Source organism: Boleophthalmus pectinirostris, unplaced genomic scaffold (genome assembly GCF_026225935.1).
Source record: "Boleophthalmus pectinirostris isolate CB_2022bp ecotype Guang Dong unplaced genomic scaffold, ASM2622593v1 HiC_scaffold_4, whole genome shotgun sequence".
Lineage (NCBI taxonomy): Eukaryota > Metazoa > Chordata > Actinopteri > Gobiiformes > Gobiidae > Boleophthalmus > Boleophthalmus pectinirostris.
Window position 1 is genome coordinate 33,579,320 of NW_026571353.1, and position 27,729 is coordinate 33,607,048.

The 27,729-nt window shown below is 40.2% G+C and overlaps 1 protein-coding gene across 2 annotated transcripts in view; it reads left to right on the plus strand.

Moving 5' to 3' along the window:
* LOC110156389 (transducin-like enhancer protein 1) overlaps positions 1 to 27,435 on the plus strand; it is a 92,892-nt gene extending 65,457 nt beyond the window's left edge. For both annotated transcript variants that reach the window (XM_055161207.1, XM_055161208.1), the window contains exons 9-20: positions 8,164 to 8,277; positions 8,644 to 8,697; positions 8,779 to 8,928; positions 11,234 to 11,372; positions 11,674 to 11,876; positions 13,276 to 13,346; positions 14,783 to 15,032; positions 17,008 to 17,255; positions 18,490 to 18,637; positions 20,173 to 20,323; positions 20,770 to 20,846; positions 24,157 to 27,435. In XM_055161207.1, coding sequence (XP_055017182.1) covers positions 8,164 to 8,277; positions 8,644 to 8,697; positions 8,779 to 8,928; positions 11,234 to 11,372; positions 11,674 to 11,876; positions 13,276 to 13,346; positions 14,783 to 15,032; positions 17,008 to 17,255; positions 18,490 to 18,637; positions 20,173 to 20,323; positions 20,770 to 20,846; positions 24,157 to 24,264 — 1,713 coding nt within the window. In that variant the 3' untranslated portion in view covers positions 24,265 to 27,435. The remainder of the gene's footprint in view (positions 1 to 8,163; positions 8,278 to 8,643; positions 8,698 to 8,778; positions 8,929 to 11,233; positions 11,373 to 11,673; positions 11,877 to 13,275; positions 13,347 to 14,782; positions 15,033 to 17,007; positions 17,256 to 18,489; positions 18,638 to 20,172; positions 20,324 to 20,769; positions 20,847 to 24,156) is intronic.
* Positions 27,436 to 27,729: the final 294 nt, after the last annotated feature.

A 27,729-nucleotide genomic window follows, 5' to 3' on the forward strand; every position in this document is an offset into this window, starting at 1 on the left:
ATTTCAACGCAATTAGCAAATCGCAAAGGCTGCAATTTTTGGAGAACAGTAATTTCCTCCACTAAGAAAATATCCGGTCTCATTCTGGATTAAAAAAACTGCTAACTCTGTAGTTCAGATTTGTACGAACACGTTTTAAAATCCTTGTGTGTGTTTGTCGGTTCATGTTTCTGTCAATTCTTCCGGACGTGTTTAAAATATGAACTTTGAATTGAATTATTAAACCGGAAATTACAAATCTACTCTAAAATATTTGTCAGAAAAATCGCAAATACGTGTTTTCGTGGATTCGCTCAGCCTTCAAACCGACATCAGAAAATGAAACGTGAATAACTATAAAGATAATCTGACAATGGCTTTATACAACGCAAACACGCAATAAAAATCAGATTCTTTTCCCCTGTAAGCGAAGGGTTAATCCTGGAAATACCAAACCACAAATCCTGCATTAGCCGCGGCCCAGCGCTTTGATTCCTCCTCAGACTGAGAGAAATACAGTTAGAGCCTTAATCTACCTACGAGCTTAGACCGGGTAAAGCCCCACATGTAGCTAAAGACAAAGTGAACACAGGAGGGAGGAGAGAGAGAAGAGAGGAGAAGAGAGGGAGAGGAGAGAGGAGAGGAGGGGTAGAGATGAAGGGGAACAAGAGGGGGGTGAGAGGGAGCGGTAGAGAAGAGAGAAAGGGAAAGAGAGAGTGAGAGATGGAGAAGGAAGGAGGGAGGAGTGAGGGAGCAATAGAGAAGAGAGATGGGGGAAAGAGAAGGAGGGGAGAGGGGGTGTAGAGAGAGAGAGAGGAGAGGAGGGAGGGAGGAGAAGAGAGAGGAAGAAGGGGTAGGGAGGGAGGTAGAGGGGAGCAAGAGGTGGAGGGAGGGAGAGATAGAGAAGAGAGAAAGGGAGAGAGAGCAAGAGGTGGGGAAAGGGAAGAGAGAGGGAGAGGTGGAGGGGAAGAAAAAACCGGGGAAGGGAATGATAGAGAAGAGAAAAAGGGAGAGATGGGGAAAGAGGAGGAGGAGGAGAGAGGGAGTAGAGACAGAGGAGAGGAGAGGAGGAGAGAGAGGAAGGAGCGGTAGAGGAGAGAGAGAGGGGAACAAGAGGGGGAGAGAGGGAGCAGTAGAGAAGAGAGAAAGGGACAAAGAAGGATGGAAGGGTGAGAGAGGGGAGAGCAGAGAGGTGGAGGGGAAGAAAGTGGGGGAAGGGAATGATAGAGAAGAGAAAAAGGGAGAGATGGGGAAAGAGGAGGAGGGGAGACGGGGTGTAGAGACAGAGGAGGGAGGGAGGAGAAGAGAGGAAGAAGGGGTAGGGAGGGAGGGAGAGAAAGGGGAGCAAGAGATGAAGGGGAACAAGGGGGGGAGAGAGGGAGCGATAGAGAAGAGAGAAAGGGAGAGATGGAGAAAGAGGAGGAGGAGAGGAGAGACAGTAGAGGAGGGAAGGAGGAGAAGAGAGAGGAAGGAGGGGTAGGAAGGGAGACAAGTAGAGGAGGGATGGAGGAGAAGAGAGAGGATGGAGGGGTAGGGACGGAGAGAGAGGTAGAGGAGAGAGAAAGGGAGAGAGTCAGAGACGGAGAAGGAAGGAGGGGGGAGTGAGGGAGCAATAGAGAAGAGAGATGGGGAAAGAGAAGGAGGGGAGAGGGGGTGTAGAGAGAGAGGAGAGGAGGGAGGGAGGAGAAGAGAGAGGAAGAAGGGGTAGGGAGGGAGGTAGAGGGGAGAGAGCGGAGCTAGAGATGAAGGGGAGCAAGAGGGGGAGAGAGGGAGCAGTAGAGAAGAGAGAAAGGGACAAAGAAGGATGGAAGGGGGAGAGAGGGGAGAGCAGAGAGGTGGAGGGGAAGAAAGAGAGGGGTGCAGAGATGAAGGGGAACGAGAGAAGAGAGAGAGGAGGCCGTAGAGAAGAGAGAAAAGGAGAGAGAGGGAGAGATGGGGAAAGAGAAGGAGGGTAGAGGGAGAGAGCAGAGAGATGGGGGGAGAGAGAGAGGGATGGATGGAAGGAAAGCAGAGGGAGGCAAGAAAAAAGGGAGAGAATGAGAGAGAAACCTGAGGTGAAGTGTACAGAAGCGAGAAAAGAGAAAGAGGCAAGAGAAGAGCGGGAGAGAGAGGGTGCAGAAGAGGAATGAGAGAAGATGGGAAGAAGAAGAAGAAGGGAAGAAATAAAAAGGTAGTGAAGGAGAGAGGGAGAGATTGCTTACGTTTTGCGGGTCAGTGCTCCAGCTCTCAGCTCACTAAAGCCGTTTTGAATCCAGGGGGTGAAGGAGGCAGACTGGACCAGAATACAGATTAACACCCCTCCCTCGGGCCTTCTCTCACTCCGTCCCCTCCCTCCATCCATCTCTTTCTTTACTTCTCTTCCTCTCTTGTTTTTCTTTTTTTTTCCTCCTGTACACACTTCCCCTCTCCTCCTCCTCGCTCCATTATTTTCCGTCGTGCCTTCATCCTCCTCCCCTCTTGTTATCCAGCCTTTCTACTTCTGTACACGCTTTCCTCTTCCTCTTTCTCCACCTCTTTCTTTTCTCTCACTCCCTCACTCACTCACTCCTCCGCCTGTCACTTTTTCTTCCGCGCTCACAAACAGTCCTGCGTGTCCTTTCCTCCTTCGTTTACCCTCGCTGACCTCTGTGCATTTCATTCAAATATTTCTTTGAGTTTGCATGGAAATAGTCATTCTGAATTGAGGTTTACATGGAAAACTGTTTACATGAGAACACTTTCGGGTAAAAATGACAAAATATTTTATAAGAAGTGCCATTCGTTTAGACGAGGGGTGTCAAACTCATTTTGGTCCGGGGGCCGTATCCAACCTACTTTGATCCTAAAGGGGCCGGATCAGAAAACTCATGTCATATATACCTTAAAAATAACAATAAGTTCAAATATTTTTTTGCAGGGAAACGCAAATCTATTACAGAAATCTTTTTTAATTGATGAACTCTTTCTTTTACAAAATATTATAATATCATGAACAACCTGAAACTTTAAGAAAACACACATTCAGCACAATATTTTAACATTAACTTGTACGTAAATAGGAATAAGTCAATTTTTTTGGGAAAATCCTGCACTCAGCTCCACTTTTCTCATGTTTGACATTTTGTTGATGAGGGTGTCACGGTCAACAGTCAAAACGATCGTCCTTTAAGAGCGTTTGGAAAGAGACAAGTCTTCATTTGTGCTGCTCTGGTGGGAGGGGCCACGTACAGAGACGCTGGAGACGCTGCTCTGCTCAGCGCCGCAGAAAATTACCAATATTTTATTAGAAAATATAATTAAAATATTTTTATAGAAAATCAGCCGAGGGCCAGATTAAAGGTCTTGGAGGGCCGGATCTGGCCCCCGGGCCGTATGTTTGACACCTGTGGTTTAGACGGTGACGGCGTTTTTGGGGCTTAAAAACATAAAAATCTGAAACCATCCTCCAGAGTGGAAAAGTTTAATACGTTTCACCGTAGCATTTCCGTCTGCACTGCCCAAGACGCAAAACTCTGGTCAGATCTGCTCACGTCGCGTACACGTTTACATCACATACTTACAGTTCACAGAAACAAACATGTTGGATCATTTCCATGCATCGACAGCTCTAATAAACTTACAGGAGGCTCCCAACAAATGTTCAGAATCTACAGAGACACTATTAGTGAACAGAGAAGGATCTGCAATCACCTCTGTCAAATTCTGGATGCACCAGTTCGTCGCAGGCGAGTCAAACGCTTATGGACGAGACCTGGAGAACCAGTCGATGGTGGAACAACTTTGTGGAAGGAGTAATTGATGAAAATGCGCGGTGAGAAAACTTCCGTATGTCCAAAGATGCTCTTGTTGCTTTAAGTACAAGCAAACCCAATTGAATTCCACACACTTTTGCGTCACCGTATGCATGCAGATTTCCTCCTGAAAAAGCTCATCTAAACACGGAATAAAAAGTGAAGACGCGACACCACTTTTGCGTCTTCTGCTCAGACCGTCGTCATATAAACATAACCTTATATCGACTCAGCTTCTTGTGACTAAAAGGGAGCTCACCAGATGCAAAAGGTTGGAGACCCCTGTTTTATTACAAATTTTATTTTGACTTGTACATTTACATTTATATAATTATGTCTTATTTAACACCTGTCTCTTGCTCTTTTTTGCTACTTATTTAGAATTTTCTATTACCATTTATATTTTGCTCTTTGTTATTACATTATATTGTGATGTGTGAGCTACTGTGTCCAAATAATTTCCCTTGTGGATCAATAAAGTTTGTCTAAGGTTACGTTTACACTGAAACGAACCACCGTATCGGAAATGATTTAAGTCCAGACACGTCATTTCTGTGTCCGTTTCCCATCCACACAGTAACGCGAAACTGCCTGAAACGCCGGTCACATGACTTGGCTGGAGTCACGTGGTCACAACGTCACGTGGGCACGCAGATTTCCTCCTGAAAACGCTCGTCTAAATGCGGAATAAAAAGTGAAGGTGCGACAACACTTTTGCGTCTTCTGTTCAGACCGTCATCAAGTAAATGTAGCACGAATCACCTTTATTTAATTCCGCTCAGCGTCTGTGTGTTGGGAAGGGTTCTGATTGGACAGGGACACAAACGTATATACGTCGACCGGAAGAAAACACACACTTCAGCTGCTACCGGCTTTTTTGTCATCTCGGTTTGTCGTTACGCCACGGACACAAACATGATACAAACTTTTTTCTCAGTTATTCCGATGATAATGAAGCAGCAGCTGGAGAATTCTGTCATCGCGCTTTACGTCTGTTGACTGAGGAGGAGGAGGGAAGAGTGTCAGAGAAGGGAGGAAAAAGACAAACTGAGTCAGCGACTGCTCTTCCTCAGCCCACTCCCACATCCCGCTCGCAAATCCAAAGAGACGTGGATGAAAGTGAAGCTATTAAACATTTTATTTTTAAATAAAGAAAAAACGGCTGAACGACTATTTAATTTAACTCGAATAATGAACAGAGAAAACAAATGGCACGATTACTATTCTTTCATTCTCATTGTAGTTTATTTCGCATGATCATAAACGATAAACTTTTTCGCCTTTGTTAACATTATTATTAGTTTGTACGACCATAAACGAAAACAAAAAATCCTTACATTCTTTCATTCTCATTGTTTGTTTCGCACGATCATAAACGATAAACTTTTTCGCCTTCGTTAACATTATTATTAGTTTGTACGACCTTAAACTGGGGGGGAGAACGAGGAAGAAAGAAATTTCTGGTAGATTGATTGATTGGTTTGTAAAATATTCGGAGCAATGATTTAAACAGTTCAACACTGTAGAAACCTTTTTAAAAGATTAAAGTTTGGCCCACGACTTAGTCCCAGTTTTTAATTTTAGCCCTCTGTGAATTTGAGTTTGACACCCGTGCTGTAGGAAGGGTTTACATGGTCTTTTTTAAAGCGGAATACATTTTTATTTTATTATTATTTTCATTCGTAATTAAAGCTCTCATGTAAACGTGGCAAATGACAGACTGTGGTTATAATGGAGTCAACATGAAGCTGTGATCCATTAACAAGAGGATGCGTTGGTCAGGAGGCCGAAGGAGGAGGAGAAAAAGAAAGAGACGGAGGAGGAGTGAGAGGAGGAACAGGGAGGAGAGTGAGGAGAGGAGGAGGAGGAGGGTGTGAGGGGTGTTTGTGGTCTGGTATTTATTACACCGGCCTTGTGCTTTTAGACACTTGTGTGGATTTGTGGCCACAGAGCGTTATTACAAGGTCAGGTTCAAATTGTGGTTATTCGTAAATTAAAAAGACGGTAAAGGTGTTATGTAGGATTCATGCGCGTCTCTTCAGCGATAAAAGTGCACTGTGTAAGCCTGTCATGATAATTTATGACTTTCAATACATAAAAATAGATTGAACACTAATTTTTGGGTGTCAATATTTATCGTACATTTACTTTTTGTGCTATTTTTCTGTTCTACGATTAGATCCGAGCTACTAAACTGTTTCATTCTGCTGTTTATTTATTGCAGTCCATGTTTTTTAACCATATTTTACATACAGAATATTTTTTGAGGTCAAATTACATTACATTAGTTTCAATATTATCGATTATCGTGTGTATTTTCTTCATAAATACTCTATTGTAGTTCAGATTTTGTAATTGTGACAGGTCCAAGTGTACGTAACTTTCCCAGTGCATAGTCTTCGTCCTCGATTTGTTATTGTTTTGTTTGGCTTGTTCCGCAGTATGGCATTACACTTTACTTTTTTATTACTGGAAAAAGTAGACCCTGAAAGTCATGCGCTGTTCCTGTGAGTGGGTTCGCCTCTCCACAGATCTGATGAGTAATTTTCATTGAGTTCCAGAGAGATAAAGAAGATATGTAATCTCATTTTGTTTGTTTAAAGTTTAGTCCTGGTTTAGTCCTGGTTCAGTCCAGTCTTGTCTCAGTCCTGCTTCAGTCCTGCTTCAGTCCTGTTCAGTCCTGATACAGTTGTGACTTAGTCCTGGGTCCAGTTCTGGTCCAATCCTGGCTCAGTCTTGGCTCAGTCCTGGTACAGTTCTGATTTAGTCCTGGTTTAATCCAAGTGCTGTCCTGATACAGTCCTTGTTCAGGCCCTGTTTGGCCCTGGTCCATTTCAGGTCCAGTTCTGATTTAGACCTGGTTCAGTCTGCTCCAGTACTGGCTCAGTCCTTGTACAGTCCTGTTTCAGTCCTGGTACAGTTCTGATTTAGTCCTGGTTTAATCAAAGTTCTGTCCTGATACAGTCCTTGTTCAGGCCTTGTTCAGTCTTGTCCCTGGCTCAGTCCTGGTTCAGTCCTGACTCAGTCCTGCTTTAGTCCCAGTTCAGTCCTGGTTCAGTCCTGGTTTGTATTTTTTTAGTTAATATTTTTTTATGCACAAAAACCCTGATTTGCAAGTGGACTAGTCAGGACTAAACGTGTTTCATAATAACCCTCGATTTGGCGATGTAGATTTGGAGAGTCGTCGCCTGCTTGTCTCCATGGAGATATTGTTTAAATGTCTCACAGTGTGGCATTAAAGTGACCTATTGTGCATTTATTCAATCACAAACATTTTTACTGCGTACAAAAATGCATATATTATGAATGTAAATGGTGCGCCTCTCCACAGATCTGACTTTTGGTGAAGTTTAAGGCTGTAATATGGGACATTCTTGGCAAAACACAAACATGACTGAATTGGATTATTTGTCTGACTCTCCCGGCCGTGGTGTGAGGTTCGTGAGTGATCTACAGCCTCGTCAGTCGGAGTCGGGGTTGGTCAGGGCCAGAGGAAGCCTGATATTTGAAGAGCTACTTAACGTAATCATTGACTGCGCTTCACGGGCCTGAAGCGCCTTTGGTCAAGAGGAACGCGCCCCGTCAAGTGGACGCACACATGAAATTGTGTTTCTCCTGAATGAGTCACCTCTCCGCTCTCCGCTCATAAGAGAGTGTGATACTTAGTGAAATAATAAGAGCACGGCGCATAAAATGATTTCTTAACCTCCTGCAAAATCACTGATTTATTCGTGTTTAGATTAACTGTGGCAATTAGAGCTGCGTGAGTTTATAATAATGTTTATAATAATGTTAATATCACAATATCTGCATAATTATCCATATTGTAAGAAACTGCAGCTCTCCGTCTGACAGAAATGTAGTGTGTTTTTAATATCAGCCATTTTGATTATTTAAAAAGTAAAAAAGACAGATTTTAGTCATGATTTTTCTTAAGTTGGTCTTCATTTATTTGTTTTTCACTTTGAATTTGAATTAATGCGCTATGTTTCAATTTGACTGCATTCATTTTGTGAATATTTTGTCCAATTTTTTCTATTTTTGATTATATTTACATAACATTTTATGTTAAAAAAAAAATCCTGAGGTCCGAGGGCCAGGTCCAGCTTGTGGGGCCTAAAACGAGACTTAAAACCAGGGGGGAATGTAAATTGTTTTACATTGCTATGTGAAGAACTTTGGAAACTCTTATTTATAAAATGTGCTATACAAATAAAGTTGGATTGAATATACTCTAAAATTTGAATGATTGAATGAATGATTAAATTCTATTGCCAAAGTAATTGTGAACTAATAATAATATTTTCAGTCTCTCCATGGGGTCTTAGAATGTTTGACGATAAATAAATGCATGCCTAGAAACAGTTTAAATAGTAATAACATTATTTTTTATTTTTATTTATCTCTTTTTCAGAGCAACTCGCTGCTTCCTGAAAGTCTACGAAACTCAGACAAGAGACGAAACGGACCAGAGTTTCCAAACGACACCAAGAAAAGAAAAGTGGACGACAAAGACTCCAGCCACTATGTGAGTTTGAATTTAAAAGTTTGGTTAAAGTCGCACTATGTAACTTTTTTGCTGAACGGTCTGCAGTCTGCTTGTCTCCCTGGAGATGTTACAACTTTGCCTAGAATTTCCCACAGTTTGGAATTAAACCGTTTATCTCCATGGTGATGAGTAGAGCAACGTTACAGGTCAGATCTTTGTAGAGGCGACGCTGTTAATAATAAAAATCTGTGTTGTTTGAGAAATAAAAACACCCATTATTAGGGATGTAACAATAACCGAAATATTGTGATATCGTATTGTCAGAGTTCTCACAATAATATCGTGGACCATCACAATATATCGAATTACAAGTGTCTTTGCTTAAATTGCTTTCCTTTCTTGCAGGACAGCGATGGTGAGAAAAGCGACGATAACTTGGTAGTGGATGTTTCAAATGAGGTTGGTGTTCTGTTTTCCCGTCAGATTTTGTGTTTCATTTCTGTCGGGCGTAAGTTTGACCACCTGTGTGTTCGTGTGCAGGACCCCGCTTCTCCCCGGGGCACGCCGCTCCCCTCCCCACGAGAGAACGGTTTAGACAAAGCGCGAATGTTGAAGAAGGACCCCTGCAGTCCCGCCTCCACCGCGTCATCGGCGAGCTCCTCCTCACTCAAGTCCAAAGAGATGGCCATGGTATGAAGAAAAAAAAAAGACTGTTATTGCAATACTAATATCCAGTGTTGGGGAGTAACAGATTACATGTACTTGAGTTACGAAATCAGAGTACAAATTATGAGTAACTGTATTCAGTTACAGTTACTGTTTCAGTGAGTGGTAATTGGATTACAGTTACTTTGTTGAAATAAATGGATTACACAGCGATATTTTCCTGTTTTCACATTTTGGGCTATATTTTTCAGTAATTCCAGTCATTGCCGGAAACTAAACTAGTTCTAAACTAGATCTAAACCAGGTCTAAAACCAGGACTAAACCAGGTCTAAACTAGAGCTAAACCAGGACTAAGACCAGGTCTAAACTAGTTCTAAACTACATCTAAACCAGGTCTAAAACCAGGACTAAACCAGAAATAAAATCAGGTCTAAACTAGATCTAAACCAGGTCTAAACCAGGACTAAACCAGAACTAAAATCAGGTCTAAACTAGATCTAAACCAGGTCTAAACCAGGTCTAAACCAGGACTAAACCAGAACTAAAATCAGGTCTAAACTAGATCTAAACCAGGTCTAAACCAGGACTAAACCAGAACTAAAATCAGGTCTAAACTAGATCTAAACCAGGTCTAAACCAGGACTAAACCATCCTAGTCTTTGCTACTCTACAGCAAATCAAGTAATCCAAAGTATTTAGATTATGTTACTCACCTTAAATAACTTAATGGATTCTGTTACAAACTACATTTTGGGGTATGTAATCTGTAATCTGTAGGGGAATACATTTTAAAAGTAAACTTCCCAACTCTGCTAATATCAAATGCTTTTTGATACTAGGAAAAGTTGAAATCATAATTTTAATGCAAACAAATAGCAAATCACAAAGATTGCAATTTTAGGAGTAACATAATTTCTTCCACAAAATATTCTGTCTTACTTTGCTTCTTTTATCTGCTAACACTGTAGTTTAGATCTGCACAAACATCTTCTGAAATGTGATTCTTCTGTTAGTTTCAGTTCATATTTCAGTCTCTTTCAGTTTCATATGTTTTTATTCTTGTGTAAACAGATATAGATGCGTCATTCAGACAACACATGTACACACACTTTTTTTCATTTTTATGTGCAGAAAACAAAGCTTGCAACCTTGAGGAAATATGAAGAAACTCGAGTAGCGTCTTACAATATAATAATAATGTTTTATTTAATCATTTGAAAGGCGGTGCGTGCAGACGTAGCGGCCTCTTACTCTTCCAGTCCAGTTGTTTCCGCTTGGGACAGAGAGAAACATATTTTCAATTAATTTGTGTGTCAAGTACAAGTGAAGAAATTGACAATAAAGCTATAACTTTTAACATTTTTTTAAATAATATACGAATAATGAATATACTACTACTATTATTAATAACAAGCAAAAATGTAATAATAATAATAACAATAATAATAATAATAAAAATCATAATGAATAAAAAATAACATGGAGTGGCATTGGCTTAGACTTTTAAAAAATAAATAATAAATATTAATCGTAAAAAAAATCATTAATCATAATATAAAAATCATAATAAATAAAAAAAAATAACAAAAAGGGCGGTGGGGTTGGCTTACACTGTTTCAAAAATGTCAGTAAATATCTTTCAGTCTTTTTGTCAATTCTTTAAAATGTGAATCTTGTGAACAGAGTCCTATTATACATACATACATACATTTCAAAATTAATCACGGTACTTTTTAAAATAAATGAAATTCATTAAATACAATCAATCAATTAAAATATTGTCCCACTTTAACCATGTCCTTTTAACTGTTTGTTTTAATAGTATTTAACTCGTTTATGTTGTTGTACAGCGACCTTGAGTGTCCAGAAAGGTGCCTAATATACAAAAAAGTATTTGTCAGGAAAAAAAACACAAATATTTTCCCCGCAACCTTCAGTCGTATGATCAGTCCAGACAAAATTTTAATGTTAAAAATGATTGATTATTTTAACAGTAACCAAACAACAGTCAGGCCCTAATTTTCTGTCATTCACGTTTTACTCACCCTTCTTCTAGTTTGTTACCAGCTTTATGAAACACTAAACAGCCAGAAAAGAAATCACGTGAAGAACAGATTTAAGTAAAATTGCTGGGTCTTTATTGTTTGGTCTTGGAAGCTCATGGCAGCTCACAGTATTGATTTCTGCTCAAATCAGTGTCTAGTTTTTCAATACTAGTTTAGGGTTAATTAGTGTATTGATTTATTGAACAGCCCCACATGTGTCCAAGGTGAAAGTAGCGTAAAAAATAAATGGAATTTCATTGTAATATTAAACTTGTGCTTACAGCGGGAGAAGGCGGGTACTCCAGGGCTGAAGTCCAGTACACCCACTCCCAGAGGCGACTCCACCCCAGGACCGAGCTCCACTCCTGGGATCAGACCGAGCCTCGCCAAGCCGCCCTCCATGGAGCTCCCACATCCTCCCGGTAACTACACGATAATATGTTAGCGTGATAGTTGTCGATAACTTTATTCTGATGGCGACATTACTGTGGCAAAATTCTGCTCTGACCACTGAAAGTTGTGAAAAATGCTTAGAAACTCATTGTGGTGAATAGTTAGGATGCTCAGATCTCTTTAGGGAAGTGAGGAATAAGTTTGGACTGATTAAAATGAACTAGTTTTGTTTTTTATGTTTTAAAAAATCTCTAAAGTGACAATTTAACATTTCCTTTTAGACCGTACATGTCAGTCTCTCCTCCGTCACTGACCCTTGTCTCTGTGCAGGTGCAGGTTTGAGGACTCCCCTGGCTGTTCCAGGTCCGTACCCGGGAGCGTTTGGGATGTTGCCTCACGGGGCGGGGATGAACGGGAATGAGCTGGCCGGAGCGGCGGGGGCAGCGGCGTACGCGGCTGGAATCCACAACATGTCCCCCCAGCTGAGTGCAGCTGCAGCGGCCGCTGTGGCAGCCTACGGACGCTCCCCCATGGTCAGTGCTCTGCTCAAACCGAGTAATCAATAACATGATTATCGACAATACATCACGCTCTCATGGTCTGTAAACACATGCACTCAGGGCTCAACAATAGGGCAAAATAATAATACATTGAAAAATAATACCAATATTTGTATAATATTTGACTTTCTCATATTAAGAACAAATGCATGTGGCTTTCTTCTGTTTTACGTTTTATGCTTTATGAATAAGAACTTCGCACATCAGTTACTTGAGGCTGCTGTGCTGAAGGAGAGGGAGCAGCCCAAGAACATAGAGAAAAATTCTGCACACTCTATTTAAGATGGCCATCTGAGCTCTCATTCTGTTTGCCTGATGAAGGTCTAATGCTGAAATGTTGCTAATATATCTCACATTTTGCAAGTTAGACGGTGTGCGGGATTTTTCTCTCTGATAGTATGTACATAAACAAGACTTTTAATACCATTTAACACAGGGCTGTCAAACTCAAATTCACAGAGGCCAAAATTAAAAACTGGGACTAAATCGTGGGCCAAACTAAATATTTATTAAAAAATTTCAACAACATCTGCATGTTTTCTCTTCTTTCGAGATATGTAATGTTAAACTTTTTCTTATCAACATAAATGTTTAATAATAGTTTTGCTTAAACTTCATCCAGAACAACCAGAATATAAAATAATAACACAATTTTAAATGAATAATGTCTCTATAATCTATCTGTAGCCGATGGGCAGCTCTAATACATATTTCATATGATCTCATGGGCCAAATATAATTATATCACAGGCCAAATATAGCCCCCGGGCCTGAGTTTGACATGTCTGATTTAACAAAACAAATCAATACTCTCCAGGCAGCAGTGTTTTAATGACAGATAATTGACCATAAACCTGCAGATTAAACCACAAGCTGCTCATTTACTATTTGAAACAGAGTTATTTATTTTAAAGAGATAATAAGTAAATTAGGGCTAAACCAGGTTGAAAGTTTGCCCATATGTGGATATTAGATATTAGATATATATATTAGTGTGTGTGTGTGTGTATATAAGTATGTGCTTGTGTGTCATAGCTATAGTTTCTGTCCTTCTCTTCATCGCCTCATCTTTCCTCCTCTTCATCACTTCATCTCTCAGTGTTTACACAGCGTTCATTAGAGTTTAAATGGTCTGAGAGCGGCAGAGCTGTTTACAGAGCCAGACCTGTGTGTTTGCTCTCTCTACGCTCTTTCTCTCCCTCACCCTCTCTCCTCTCTCCTCTCTTTTCTCTCTTTCATTCCTCCCTCCCTCTCTCTCTCTCTTCTGTTTGTCCTCTGAGGGGCTGAGTCAGGACACTGTTGACCTCCTCCGCTCAGACTCAGCCCGTTAGCCCTGCTCTGCTCTGCTCATAGTGGTGTGTTTACTCTTCAGGTCGGCTTTGATCCACATCCACACATGAGGGTCCCGGGTTTGCCCCCGAATCTGATCCCCGGAGGAAAACCGTGAGTACATCCTGAATTATTTCAACTTTATATCAAACTCATAACGTTTTATAAAGTGATGACTTGGTTGTTTCCTCTTCAAAAACAAACCTGGAGTTGCGTTTTGTTCCATTCACACATTTTTAAAGCACAAGTCCTGCATATTTAGGCCGAGTTCTTCTCTCAAACTGAAAACACCTCCACCTTGTGATGTCATGTGGGAAAACAGGAAGAGCTCCACTGTATTTTTTAACTCTTTGCACCTTCAGTAGAATCATTTGGACAACTTCAGACCTGGAATTGCCAATCTCTGCTGAACAAAAGATAAAAGAAGCTGTTCACTTGAAAATTACCGCTTCATGACATCACAAGGGGGAACAACTACTGTAATTTCTGGACTATAAGCCGCTACTTTTTTCTCACACTTTGAACTAATAAAACAATGTGGCGAATATATGGACGGATTCTTTGTTTGGCACATTGCACATTCATATTTATCTATGATCTCTATCTAAATCTATGATTTATCTATTATCTATGGTTTGGCAACACAGCGGATACACACAGCCTGAGTGCAGAAAACACCGCTGTCTGTGTGGTTACACATGGATCTAGGGTTCACATGAAGTTGCTACACAAGCTAGAAATATTGTCAGTGCACTCAAATAGTTTATCGGCGTGTAATAAAATAAGTTATGATGCTAAATGAACATTAGTGAGGGGGATGCGTCTTACCCGTGTGCATAAATGACGAGAAGAAACGTCTCAAACTTCAGTAGCCAGACATCCACTCAGACCTGTTCGATAGAACTAACCCCGCCCCCGAGAGAGTCTGAAATCCTCCAAGACACTGACATGATACAGACAGGACAGAGGCTCTTTCTGCAGGAGACATGCGCAGTAGAGCACGGGGAGAGGAAGATGCTTGTTTGATTGTGTTTTGAACAGTTATTTGCGCTTCATACACACACCCTCCTCATGGAAAACAGATGATGCAGCTTTTAAGTTAACGGCGATTGATGCGGATGTGGAAGAAGTAAACAGAGCTGCTGCATGTGAGCTCGGTGTCAGTGAGTCGATGGTGAGATTTTAGCGACGGCGGAGTGACGAACTGACTCAACGCAAAAAGACAACAAAAACTTTCAGAGGCGATAAAAGCAGACAGCCCGAAGTTGAAAACGTTCTTGAAGACGTGGACACCTGCGGCTTATATTCAAGTATGGTCTATATATGTACAATTTTGAAATTTAGTTATAATTTAGTTGATGCGGCAAATATTCAGGTGCACTCAATAGTCCGGAAAATACGGTAATAAACAAGGGTGTGAATGAAACAAAACACAGCAGGGTATGTTTGTGTTTAAGGTAACAACATTCTAACTTGGGTAAAAATTCTCAAGAGTCCATTTTAAATATTATAAGACCTTTAATAGTGTAATTTCTCTGGTGCCGTTGCAGTGCCTACTCCTTCCACGTGGCGGCGGACGGGCAGATGCAGCCGGTGCCTTTCCCTCCGGACGCGCTGGTGGGCCCGGGCATCCCTCGCCACGCTCGCCAGATCAACACACTCAACCACGGCGAGGTGGTGTGCGCGGTGACCATCAGTAACCCCACCAGACACGTGTACACGGGAGGGAAGGGCTGTGTCAAAGTGTGGGACATTAGTCACCCCGGCAACAAGAGCCCCGTGTCCCAGCTCGACTGTCTGGTGAGTCACAGGGACAAATATGATCATGAGGTTAACTGTGGCTGCGCAATGGGGCGGTACGAGACACGAGATTAGGTCCAAGATGAGATTTGACATGATTCATATTAAATTGTGCAGTTTGCTTCACCATTTTTATTTACTTTATTTAATACTGATGCTTCTTTTTGAAACTACAGCCTCTTTATAGAAGTAACTCGCCACCACTGAACCCTTTTCTGTCCAATCTGAATCTAAACGCATCGAAATAAATCTCAAGATCATATTTATCGCGTCTTGTGGCAGTGTTGTCTCGTGGGAACTTGTGGCACGAGCAGTTGTTCCATCCTTACGGCGCAAAATGTTGCAATTTCCACTGTAAATATGGCAAAACTGATAATTTTATGTGTGAACTTTTATTATTCAGGGGTTTCTGGCAAATTATTTCTGCCTGATTTATTATCGTAAAATGTACAATGAAGAAAAAAAACATATATAATTTGCATTTTGGGGGGAAATTTACGATGAATCGCAGCAGGAGTCACATTTCAAGAGATATTTCTTGTCGCTGGACTTGTATTCTCCTCTAACGCGATAACACTACTGCGTGACATGTAAACAAACTTCATCGGGGCATGGCCGGGTTTGGTTGTGCAGGTGTGAATGTGGAACATAAAAACAGAACATTATTTCTGCCTGATATAAAGAATTATTTCGTCAGGACCTTTCCCTATTCTAAAAATATAATATTTTGATTTGAATTATTGTTTTACTTTGATAACAGAGTGCTGGAAGGAAGGAATACTTGTGCCTGAAACCTGTGAATAACTTAACTTGACTATAACAAAAAATTAATAATATTGTAGGGATCAAAACTGAAATCTCACCATAATATCGTGGACCATCACAATAAATCGAATTACAAGTGTCTTTGCTTAAATTAAGAGTAATGGTGCAGCAATAGTTAAAACAAAAGACAGAGGGAACTACATAGACCATGATCCTTTGCTCCGTTCAGTGCAGACTACAAGAAGAAATAACAGTTCTAAACACTTTTAAGTCTTAGTTCTTTGGATTAATTCTTGTCAGGGCATTTTAAGAAGAAAAAGTAGCATATTAATAGTTTTATTAGCCTCCACAAAATATCCTGCACACAATAAATATCGTACCTTGAGATGTATATCGGGAAAATATCGAACCGAGAGATTTGGATATTGTTACATCCATAATCGTGAGCGTCCCCACCATATCGTGAGTTTTCCCACGATATCTCAATAAATATCGTACCTCGAGGTTCATACTGTGACGATACCGTATCATGAGACTTGGATATCATTACACCCCTAGTGATAATCATATCGTCAAAAGTCTCAATAATACTAACTACCTACTAACTACTAATAACTACATATCCCATGATTCATTTCAGTGCAAACAACATGAAGAAATATGTTTTTTTACTTGAATTCTTTGGATTATTACAGAAATAATTCACACCAAAAACTTGTCAAGGTATTTTAAAAGCAAAAAAGTGTCCCATCTACAATTATATTAGCCTCTTCAAAATATCACAATAAATATCGTACCGTGAGATGTATATCGTGATAATATCGTATCAAAAGATTTTATTACATCCCTATAATACTGGTATGGGCTATCGAACACAACTGCAAGACAAATCTGGTATGTGAGTATTGGATCAAAAATCCATATTGAACCACTGTAAGATTCATTTTATCCTTTTGTGGTGCAGTCATTTGTTTATCAGAGCTGGAGATACTGGCCTTTGGTTAATTTAACAACAGTTTAGAAAGCGTAGAAAAGTGTAGAAATAAAGACATTTATCCCTTCATGTTGACTTGACTGCAAAGGATCATGGTCTTTGTAGTTCTCCTTCTAAATAAATTTTTCTCTCTGGAGATGATCACATTTTGAATCCCAGTGAGAATGAAAACGACTCCTTGATTTATTAAACATGTTTTGTGTTTTGTCTCAACAGAACCGTGATAACTACATCCGCTCGTGCCGCCTCCTCCCTGACGGCCGGACGCTGATTGTCGGAGGCGAGGCGAGCACGTTGTCCATCTGGGACCTGGCCACGCCCACTCCGCGGATAAAGGCGGAGCTTACCTCATCAGCGCCGGCGTGCTACGCTCTGGCGATTAGCCCCGACTCCAAAGTGTGCTTCTCCTGCTGCAGCGACGGAAACATCGCCGTGTGGGACCTGCACAACCAGACGCTAGTCAGGTACAGACGGATAGTTAACTTTTATTTATTATAAATTAATCTGCAATAGTCAATGATTAAGTCTTTTTACTGGAAACACGGTTTGGACCAGAGTTCAGATTGTGAATTAGTAATTTAACTAATTTAGGTGATTAAAAGTCGGTATTGTTTACATTCAGGAAACTAATATTAAAAGCCATTTTGTATTTATTTTTTGTCAGAAAAAATAAAATGTAATGAAATTTTAAATCAATATCGCCAGGGTTTAACTCACTTGACCCTGATGACGCGCAAAATTCAGATGGGGGCAGGAAGTGTTTTGTCCGCTATGGAGAAAAAATAAGTCTTAGTATAGGTCATGACCCGGACAATATGGAGAAGTCAGACTTTTCATACAATTTGGACGATTTTCCCAGTGTTGAGGTGATGGATATAATACATTATCTGGTGCTGCAGACCTCATATTACACTGAGCCAAATGAAAACCTTTAAAAGCCTGGAGGCGTACGACTGTTTAGAATTAAAATCACCCGCTGCACTAGGATCAGCAAAAATAATGATTAAAAAAGGTATAAAACACCAAATTACAACAGTAAGATAATAAATTTGCACCACATGAAGCTTTTTGTGTGACAAGTTAGGACGTATAATGCAACAGTTTACAGTCACTTATGATGCTTGTGTTTCTAAATGATTTGAAAATATAAATATAAAATGAAAATATAAAACTTTGAAAATATTAATTAAGAAATGACACAATCCTTTACCGGTTACAAAGTGGTCGCTGCAAACTCGAGCGTCGTCCTTTTCCGCGCCTCCTGTTTTTAGCCAGAGATTGTTGATCCACTTTTTTCTGTTTAAAACTAATTCCCTTGTTTTTTTTTTGGTACACGAAAAAAAAACAACTTTTGTCTTTCTCCCATTTAAAGCGATTGCAGCAACCATAAATTGCACAGAAATTAGGCGCTGAGTCTGCGAAGGTAAACAAGGTTCTGTGCATCTGTTTTTACTTCCTGACCCTAATCTGCTTTTGGTGACGCTTGACGTGAAATCCAGCAATAAGTAAAAATATAGTGTACATTTTTGAAATAATAAAATAATAATGTCTTAGGCAAATGTAACATATTGCCATAGAAAATATCATGTTAAACAATAATTATCTTTTTTGACTGTAAAATATGTGTCAGGTTTTGTTGGATAGACTCCACATGAGTGAGTACAGCTCTTAAACATCTCTCGTCGTTGGTTCCCACAGACAGTTCCAGGGCCACACAGACGGAGCGAGCTGCATCGACATCTCCAATGACGGGACCAAACTGTGGACTGGAGGTTTGGACAACACTGTGCGCTCATGGGACCTGAGGGAGGGACGACAGCTGCAGCAGCACGACTTCACCTCACAGGTAACAACACTCCTCTGGATCACTGACTCTTTACTTTTATCAGATGATTTACCTTTAATTCTAAAAGTGGTTTCACTCATATTACTGCTTTTTTTTTTACTACGCATCTTCAAAACACTATTGTCTTGCTGATGTTACTGTGTTTTTCAGACTCTTTCACTCTGGAGTATAAGTCACACCAGCCAAAAAAGCCCAATGAAGAATAAAAAAACATAATAAGTCACATTTTTGGGTGGAAATTTATGATTAATTGCAGCAAGATTCACATTTAAGAGATATTTCATGCTGCTGGACTTGTATTCTCATCTAAAGCCACAGCACTACTGAGCGACATGTAAACAAACTTCATCGGGCCATGGCTTGGTTTGATTGTGCAGATGTGAATGCGGAACATAGAACTTTACGCCTTTGTGCTTGAGCAGGGCACGGTTCAAAAATCCTAGTGTGAGTGCTCCCTTTATAAGTTTAAGTTTAAATTTTACAGATTTTCAGAGGTACAGGAGTAATAGGAACAGCAGATATTGACACACCCGCCTTCTCGCAGCTGTTAGTGTGAAAATAATAAACGTGAAATTATTTATTTTTATATATATAATTCGCACCAGAGTATAAGTCGCAGGAAACACCTAAACCATGAAAAAAAGTGCGTCTTATAGTCCGAAAAATACGGTACATCCTCCTATCTCCTGCATGTTGTAGTCAGATATGTTTAAAGGTCCCAAATTGACCCCTGTGAGCTTTAAGTCATGTTAGAATATACCTGGAGTTGTGTTTTGTTTCATTCACACATTTGAGGCGACGTTTATGTGATGACGGTTTGAACAGAAGACGCAAAAGTGGTGCAGCGTCTTCACTTTTTATTCTGTGTTTAGACAAGTGTTTTCGGGAGGAAATCTGCGTGCATACGGTGACGCAAAAGTGTGTGGGATTCGATTGTGTATGCGTGTCAGGTTTCTGTGTACAGTACTGTACGTATGTGACGTAAAGGCGTACGCAACGTGAGCAGATCTGATCAGAGTTTTGCGTCTTGGGCAGTGTAGACGGAAACACTACGGTGGAGCGTATTCAACTTTTCCACTCTGGAGGGTGGTTTCAGTTTTCAGTTTGAGTTTTTAAGCCCCAAAAACGCTGTCACCGTCTAAACAAAAGGCACTTCCGATAAAATATTGCGGCGTTTTTGTGTAAACAGGCCCTGAGTAACCCTTTATTCCTACCTATATATTCCACCTTGTGATTTCATGAAGCGGTAACAGCTCCTTTTACCTTTTGTTTAGTAGAGATCAGCAATTCCAGGGCTGAAATGATCCAAATGATTCTAGTGAAAGTGTATGGAGTTTAAAAACACAGTGGAGCACTTTTTGTATTACCACAAGACAGAGAACTCTATATATATAGAGTTTGTGTGTTAAACGTGTGAATGAAACAAAACACAACTCCAGGTCTGTTTGTGATCAGGAAACAACATTGACTTCTATAAACATGAATGAAAATTTCTCGACCTTCCTGTTCTGAACGATCTTAACCCTGTGTTCCAGATCTTCTCTCTGGGCTACTGTCCCACAGGCGAGTGGTTGGCCGTGGGGATGGAGAGCAGCAACGTGGAGGTTCTTCACGTCACCAAACCCGACAAATACCAGCTGCACCTGCACGAGAGCTGCGTGCTGTCCCTGCAGTTCGCCTACTGTGGTACGACTTCTGCTCTGTTCAACCTGTGGACGCATGTTTAACTGTTTTCATTAGGGCCGGGTGTCATTAAGAAGTGTCCGATACGATACATAGGCCAAGATACGATACGTTTTTCGATACAGCGCACTTTTGATTCAATACGATATGCTTTAGATCGATTTGATACTGGCTCTGATACTAAAAGTCTAGTAAGTCCACTGAGTTTGTGCAGAGTTAATATGAAAAACACCAATTTTAATCATCAAAACAGTGAAAATGTCAACACAACTGTAGCTTTTACGCAAAATAATCAAGTGAAATATACCTAAAAATACTCTTGGCGATATAGCGATACAGCAGCCCATGATATCAATACTGTATCATCACATTAAATGATACAATAAATCGAGAGTGTTTTGTTTTTGATGTTGAGGTCAAAATGTAATTCTTCTGTTTTCCTTTCGCAGGTAAATGGTTTGTGAGCACAGGAAAAGACAACCTGCTGAACGCCTGGAGGACCCCCTACGGCGCCAGCATATTCCAGGTGGGATTATCAATCATTTATAGAATAGTTAAAACTTTATAAATTTGTATTTTGGATTTGGAATTAACTTATGGTCCTGGTTTTGTATGTTACTTTTTTATTCATATTTCTGACTGTCTCTGGAGTTAAAAAAGGATGTAACTATCACCTCAAATCCACTGGCACCTTGTGATCGAATTAATAACTTTGTTTTCTAATTGATCATATAGATTAATTTGTTGGCAGTCTACTTATTTGGCAAAGGAGATATTCAATTTGTCAACTGGACAAACGTTTATTTAGGTCAAAAATGTTTTGCAGCTCATCCAAGCTGCTTCTTCAGTTCGGATAAATGAGCTTGAATGAGCTGCGAAACGTTTTTGACCTAAATAAACTTTTGTCCAGTTGACAAATGTAATTTCTCCTTTGCCATGGATTCTACCTGGACGACGGAGGGATTTTACTCACAATCTACTTAGCTGTTGAGCATGGCGTTTGTTTTATACTCTGCTCTGTTCTTTGGAGTATCAACTAACCTTTATCATATTTATCCACTTGAACAGTCAAAGGAACTGTATGTAGTCTGTGCTCTTACTGTTTTATAAAAGGAACAGGAACCTGTGTGGTTAGAGCCTTCACCCGCAGACAGAGAACAGATACAAGAAGTTCTTAGTCTCAGTTTATGGACGGACCTCATGCGAAAGCTCAGAACCTCCAGAATTCCCTCCCTGAGCTGCAGAGGCTGCACTAGCACTGACTCATGACTGTCTGCAGGTCCTGGGGTTTAAGTAGTGAACATTCAGATCAGAGAGAAGCATTTTAGGTTTAAACCAACTGGATTTCAGAAAAAACAAAAATGTGGCCGTTTGCTACAGGTGTTTCAATCAGTGGGAGCAGGTAGAGGGTGCTCTTGGAAAAAGGATCAAAACTTAAAAGACAGTGGACTCCAGGCACTCCAAAGAAGTAAAAATCACACAAGGAAAAATAAAGTTAAAAGGCCTTTATTTAAATGGCCAAAGCCAACATGTTTTGACCAACCTGGTCTTCATCAGAGCTTAGTTAAAAAACAGAACATGGGTGTGACCTTTAAGCAAAACACACCAACCAATAGTAGAGACTGGAGCTGATTAGACTGGATTTCATCTTTAAAACTGGCAACACAAATGAGACTCTCTTGTGAGGCTTATTCTTCTTACTGATTGGATAATTGTCTTGAGAACCAAAACATCAAATTATACCACATGTCCAATGTTTTTGTCATTTAGAATAAATTAGCGTTACAATTTTTATCATTAAGACCTTAATTGGATTCTAACACAGTGACATGTTTATGAAATTAAAATAAATTCTTACACAGTGGCCACGTTTACATGATGTTTTTTAATTCCGAATTAATTGCTCTGAATTAAAATATTCTCCATTGAGTTTACATGGAAATAATAATTTTGAATTGAGGTTTACACGGAAAACACGTTAAATCCACTTTATTTAATTCCGTTCGACGTCTGGGGGTGGGGAAGGATTCTGATTGGACAAGAGACACGAACATATTTACGTCGAATGGAAGAAAACACGCACTTCAGCTGCTATCGGCTTTTTTGTCATCTCTGTTTGTCGTTACGCCACAGACACAAACATGATCCAAACTTTTTCGCAGTCGTTTCAATGATAATGAAGCAGCAGCTGAAGAATTCTCTCATCACGCTTTACGTCTGTCGGCTGAGGAGAAGAAGGGAAGACAGGGCAGCCACGGGGTCTTAAAAGTCTGTTAAAGGTCTTAAATTTCATGTTCCTAAATTAAGGCCTTAAAAAGTCTTAAATTATGTTGTCCAAGTCTTATTTTTTTCGCAAAGGTCTTAAATTTCATCAGCCTATTTTTTTGTTTACTCAACCAGGCTGCAGTGCGATGTTAACTGGAGGGAGGGTAAAAAAACAACAATTTTGAGTATGTGCAAACAATACTATGGTTTTTGGCGCCGGCGGCAACGAGTAAACAATCATTTCCGTCTACACTGCCCGAGACGCAAAACTCTGGTCAGATCTGCTCACGTCGTGTACGCGTTTACGTCACATACATCACCACCGAGTCGCCTGGCATGCTTACACAATCGAATTCCACACACTTTTGCGTCACCGTATGCGTGCAGATTTCCTCCCGAAAACGCTTGTCTAAACAGGGAATAAAACGTGTAGATGCGACGCCACTTTTGTGTCTTCTGTTCAGCCCGTCATCATATAAACGTAGCCTTAGATTCTAGATGTAGTACCGGTAGTTGGTTGGTCATTATTAGAATTAGATCTGGTGTTTTTCGCCTGCGTAATGGGTGCGGCGTTGGTCTTAATTTTCATGTAAGTGGTCTTAAAAAGGTCTTTAAAAAGTCTTAAATTTGCGGTAGTCAAACCCGGGGGATACACTGGAAGAGTGTCAGAGAAGGGAGGAAGAAGAAAAACTGAGTCGACGGCTGCTCTACCTCAGCCCGCATCCCGCTCGCAAATCCAAAGAGAAGTGGATGAAAGTCCGAAGTGAGGCCTGGTGGAGCTGGATTGAAGAATAAACGTTTACATGATCGAGGAATAAATAAATTTGGCTTTAAAATCGGAATAAACAACCCACTTATTTTGACGTTTTCATTAGGAATTAAGTGTTTACATGGTCTTTCTAAAGCGGAATACATTTTTATTTGGAATTTACCCTCTCAGGCTCAAATTAAATTTTAGTAACAGGAAAAAATCTGATATTTGGGGAAAATGATCATATGGGGTAGTAATATGATGGATGATTTTAATTGGTTGTTTATGGAACAAACCATTCTGCACTGAAGCACTGTAACACTTTATTTTGTAATTGTGATTTTATGTGTGTTTTGTGGATGAATGAAATGTGAAATGTGGAACCTGTCTCTCAAATCTGCAAAGCAAATTTACCTACGGGTACGAATAAAGCAACTAAACCTAACCTATATACAATCCTTACTTTTTTTGAGAGAGACCTTCACATCCAGTGCGTTCAGGGATGTTGCAGATTTGCAACATTGGTCCGGTGTGATAAATTAACACTGAAGACTGAAAATGCTATGAACGCTAAGTTTATTTGTATATCACTTTTCATAACAATGAAAACATAAAGCACAGTGTAACAGCTTTACAGTGGCAGAACAACATCACTTTTTCATGTGGTGCTCCCAGAAACAATAATTTATCCTTTGCAACGTCTGCCTGGAGAGGGCTAAAGCTCTCATGTAAACGTGGCAAGTGTCTCATTAACAGTTTTATGTAAAATTACAGAATGACGTCTTACACCTTCTCACGTTTACGTTCTTGTTTCTTTCAGTCCAAGGAGTCCTCGTCCGTGCTGAGCTGTGACATTTCCGTCGACGATAAATACATCGTCACCGGGTCAGGAGACAAGAAGGCCACCGTCTACGAGGTCATCTACTAGAGACAGACAGACCCGCCTCTGTGTGGAGCTGCCGCCCGTTTCCTTTGAACGCACCCAGAGCTCTCCGCCATCTTTGTATGGGCCACTGACAACGCCTCAACCGCCATGTTTGTGAGGGAAACTGCTCAAATCCTCTCAACGGTATTTCTGTGAGAGCAACTTCTAACTGCTAAACGCGATATTCGCCATGTTTGTGAGGGCAACTACTAATGTCACTTCCGCCATCTTTGGAAGGGGAACCGCAAGAAGCTAACTTCGCCATCTTTTTAAGGGCAACTCCTAATGCCTCATCTCCCATCTTTGTAAGGGCAACTGCTACTCAAGCGACTCTATACAGGATAACTGCTAAAAAAACAAAATCACCTCCGCCATCTTCGTGAGGGCAACTGGTCAACAGCATCTTCCGCCATCTTTGTCAGGGGAACTGCCAACGCCGCTTCCGCCATCTTTGGGAGGTCAACTGCTAATTCCTCAATATTCCCGCCATTATTTCCGTGAGGGCAACTGCCGCTCGAGCCACTCTGGACAGGACCATTTTGTCAGATATCCAGGCACATATCCAGCGTTCGAGAGCGGGAGGAGGAAACCGGAGATTCTTGAATTATTTTACACTGAGAGTTATATTGACAATGATGAACAAATCCGCTTCGATACACAGCGCTCTCGAGATCTTACCGGAACGAACGGAAATGCAGATATCGCGTCGGCCATGTTGGGAAGGACAATTTTGCAGAGACTGTTTTTGCGGACTGCCTTTTTGACCCTAGAACCTCAGCTTGCCATTGTAAAACACGTCGCATCTATGTTTATTATTATGTCCTATTGAACTGCATTGTGTTCAGAATGTGATTATAGACGTGGTACAAACTGAAAACGGTAGCTTTCGAAATCAAATTAAAAGCTACTCGTGCGTACAATAGCGGTGAACACGCTCTCATCAGGTTTGTCTTAAATTCCTGCTTATAGAAATGACGCAAAAACGCAGACACAATTTATGATCGCTAAGAAACTAAACTGATATAAATATGTCGTAAGATTAAATAATAATGCAGTTGTGAGTTTCGGTTCGTTTAAATGGTACCAAGCCTTGCCACAATGTCTTACTACACGGGACCAACTCTAAACCCTTTAAAATACTCGTTATCAGAATGTTCAAAACTCACATTTAGGCACCGTCATTTTCATATTTTCAGTTATGTTGACAAAAAAAATAAACTACATTTGAATTTTCTGGTGTTGAAATATCTTCTCTCTTAAAACATTTAAAGAACTAATATTTTCTAGCTTACAATTTGATTAAAAAAGTGAAATTTGTGGTATTTAATGTAACGGGGCTGGGCAGTTTGTGTATTATTGTTAGTTTATTTGTTTTTCAAAATAAAACTAAAAATAAGAAAACAAAAGAAAAAAAAACTATTTTTATTCATTATTTGTCTCCGTTTCCGTGACTTAAACTGCGATGATGGACTGAACCAGGATTGAATCAGGACTAAACTAGGTCTAAACCCGGTCTCAACCAGGACTAAATCGGTCTCAGTCCTTGTCTTGGTCCCAGTCCCAGTCTTGGTCTGGTTCCAGTCTCAGTCCTGGTCCTGGTCCTGCTCCCGAGCTGGTCCCGGTCTCAGTCCTGTTCTGGTTCCGGTCTGGTCCTGGTCTCAGTCCCGGTCTCAGTCCCGGTCTGGTCCTGGTCTCAGTCCCGGTCTCAGTCCCGGTCTCAGTCCCGGTCTCAGTCCCGGTCTCAGTCCCGGTCTCAAACCTGGTCTGGTCCTGGTCTCAGTCCTGGTCCCGGTCTGGTCCTGGTCTCAGTCCTAATCACCCGACAGTCTACACGGGCGCACCTCCAGGTCCGTCCTGACACTCAGTCCTGGTTTAGTCCTGGGTTCAGTCCGTATGCGGCGCAAAAGTCCAGCATCGCAGTTTAAGTCATTTCCATTATTCATTTAAACACAAAATCGAAAACTGAAAAAAACTAATCATTATCAGTTTTTTTCATTTTGGTTTTGGAGACAAATAATGAAGAAAACAGTTGTTTTTTTTTCATTTTCTTATTTCTGGTTTTATTTTGAAAAACACATGAAGGAATGACACACAGATTCAGACCAATACCCCCCAAAAATTTATCACAATTTTTTTCAAATTTTTATAGTTTTTATCCATTTTTTTCTTATTAAGATTAATGTTTAGAAGCGCTCCGATCGATCAAGATAAAAAAATAACCTGATTGATGAGTGGTGATTGGAAAAATGGACCAATCAAACATAACGAAAACCCAGATAGGTACTTAAATTAATGGACATTATTGGCTTTTGGTCAAACTTCATACCATCAAGAGCCAATATTTTTTTGTTCAAATAATAAAATGGTTTGCGTCACATTCTCGGAGTCATGTGATCTTTTTTGGCCAATCAAATATCTAATAAAATGGCTTCAATTACAGGACAGGTAGTTAAAAAATTGTCTACAATTAATTAAAAAACAAATGAATATTACAGGTAAATTTAAAGTCTGTAGATTTTGAACACATTCTTTAAACAATCTTTTAAAGGGTCAATTCTTCTGCGATAAGGTTTTTTGATAAACGTCTCGAAATCGTAGTCAACTTTAAGGCGCTGTACCTGATTTTCCATGGATTAAAAACACAAAAAAACAGAATCTGGAATAATTTTATGGTTTGCAATGGCCCAAAGTTGATCCTCGTTTACTTTTACGCATTCAGAGCATCGTAATTATTAGTTTATAAGCGCTTTCCGCAACTCTCAGAGACCAGAGCGGAGTTTTGCCGCAACAACTAGCATACTAACCACACACTTCCTGGTTATCGAACTAGAGAGCAGACATATTTTGACCTCCAGAGTACGTTTTGCGCAAATACGTGGAAAAAAATCAGGTACAGGCCCTTTAAACCTAATGTCTTAGAATCTGAATCTATTGCTGGTTTGGTGTTTTTCCGGACGGTTGAGGTGGATAAAGTGTCTAAGTTTTGCTTTTTGTGTTGGATGTAAAAAATGTAAATATGTTTTGTTTTTTGTTTTGTTTTTTCTTACAGGAATTGCTTTAGAGATCCAGGTTTTGTACGTCTTTTACATGAACAAATCAGGAGAACTACTAAATGGTCTTAATGCTAGCTAATCAAATGATTGAAATGTCTAGACAATAAATGTGTTTTTGTAACTCTTGTGGTCGCCGTCGGTTTGTTGAATAGGCCCTGCAGATTTTCAAATGTGAGCAATATTGAGAAAAATGAGAAGTCTGTTGGAATTCTCTACAAGATCATTATCAGGTCATATTTTCGCCGTCCATCAGAAATGTGCTGAAATGTGGCAGAAAAGAATTCACAAAAGAAAATTAAATTGTAAAAGTTTCCACAAATGTGCAGAAAATCATCTTATACCCATGTCGAAGTGGAACAGCACTCTGAAAGTCCATGAACTCACTTCACTTCACATAAAGAAGGGTCCAGGTTTG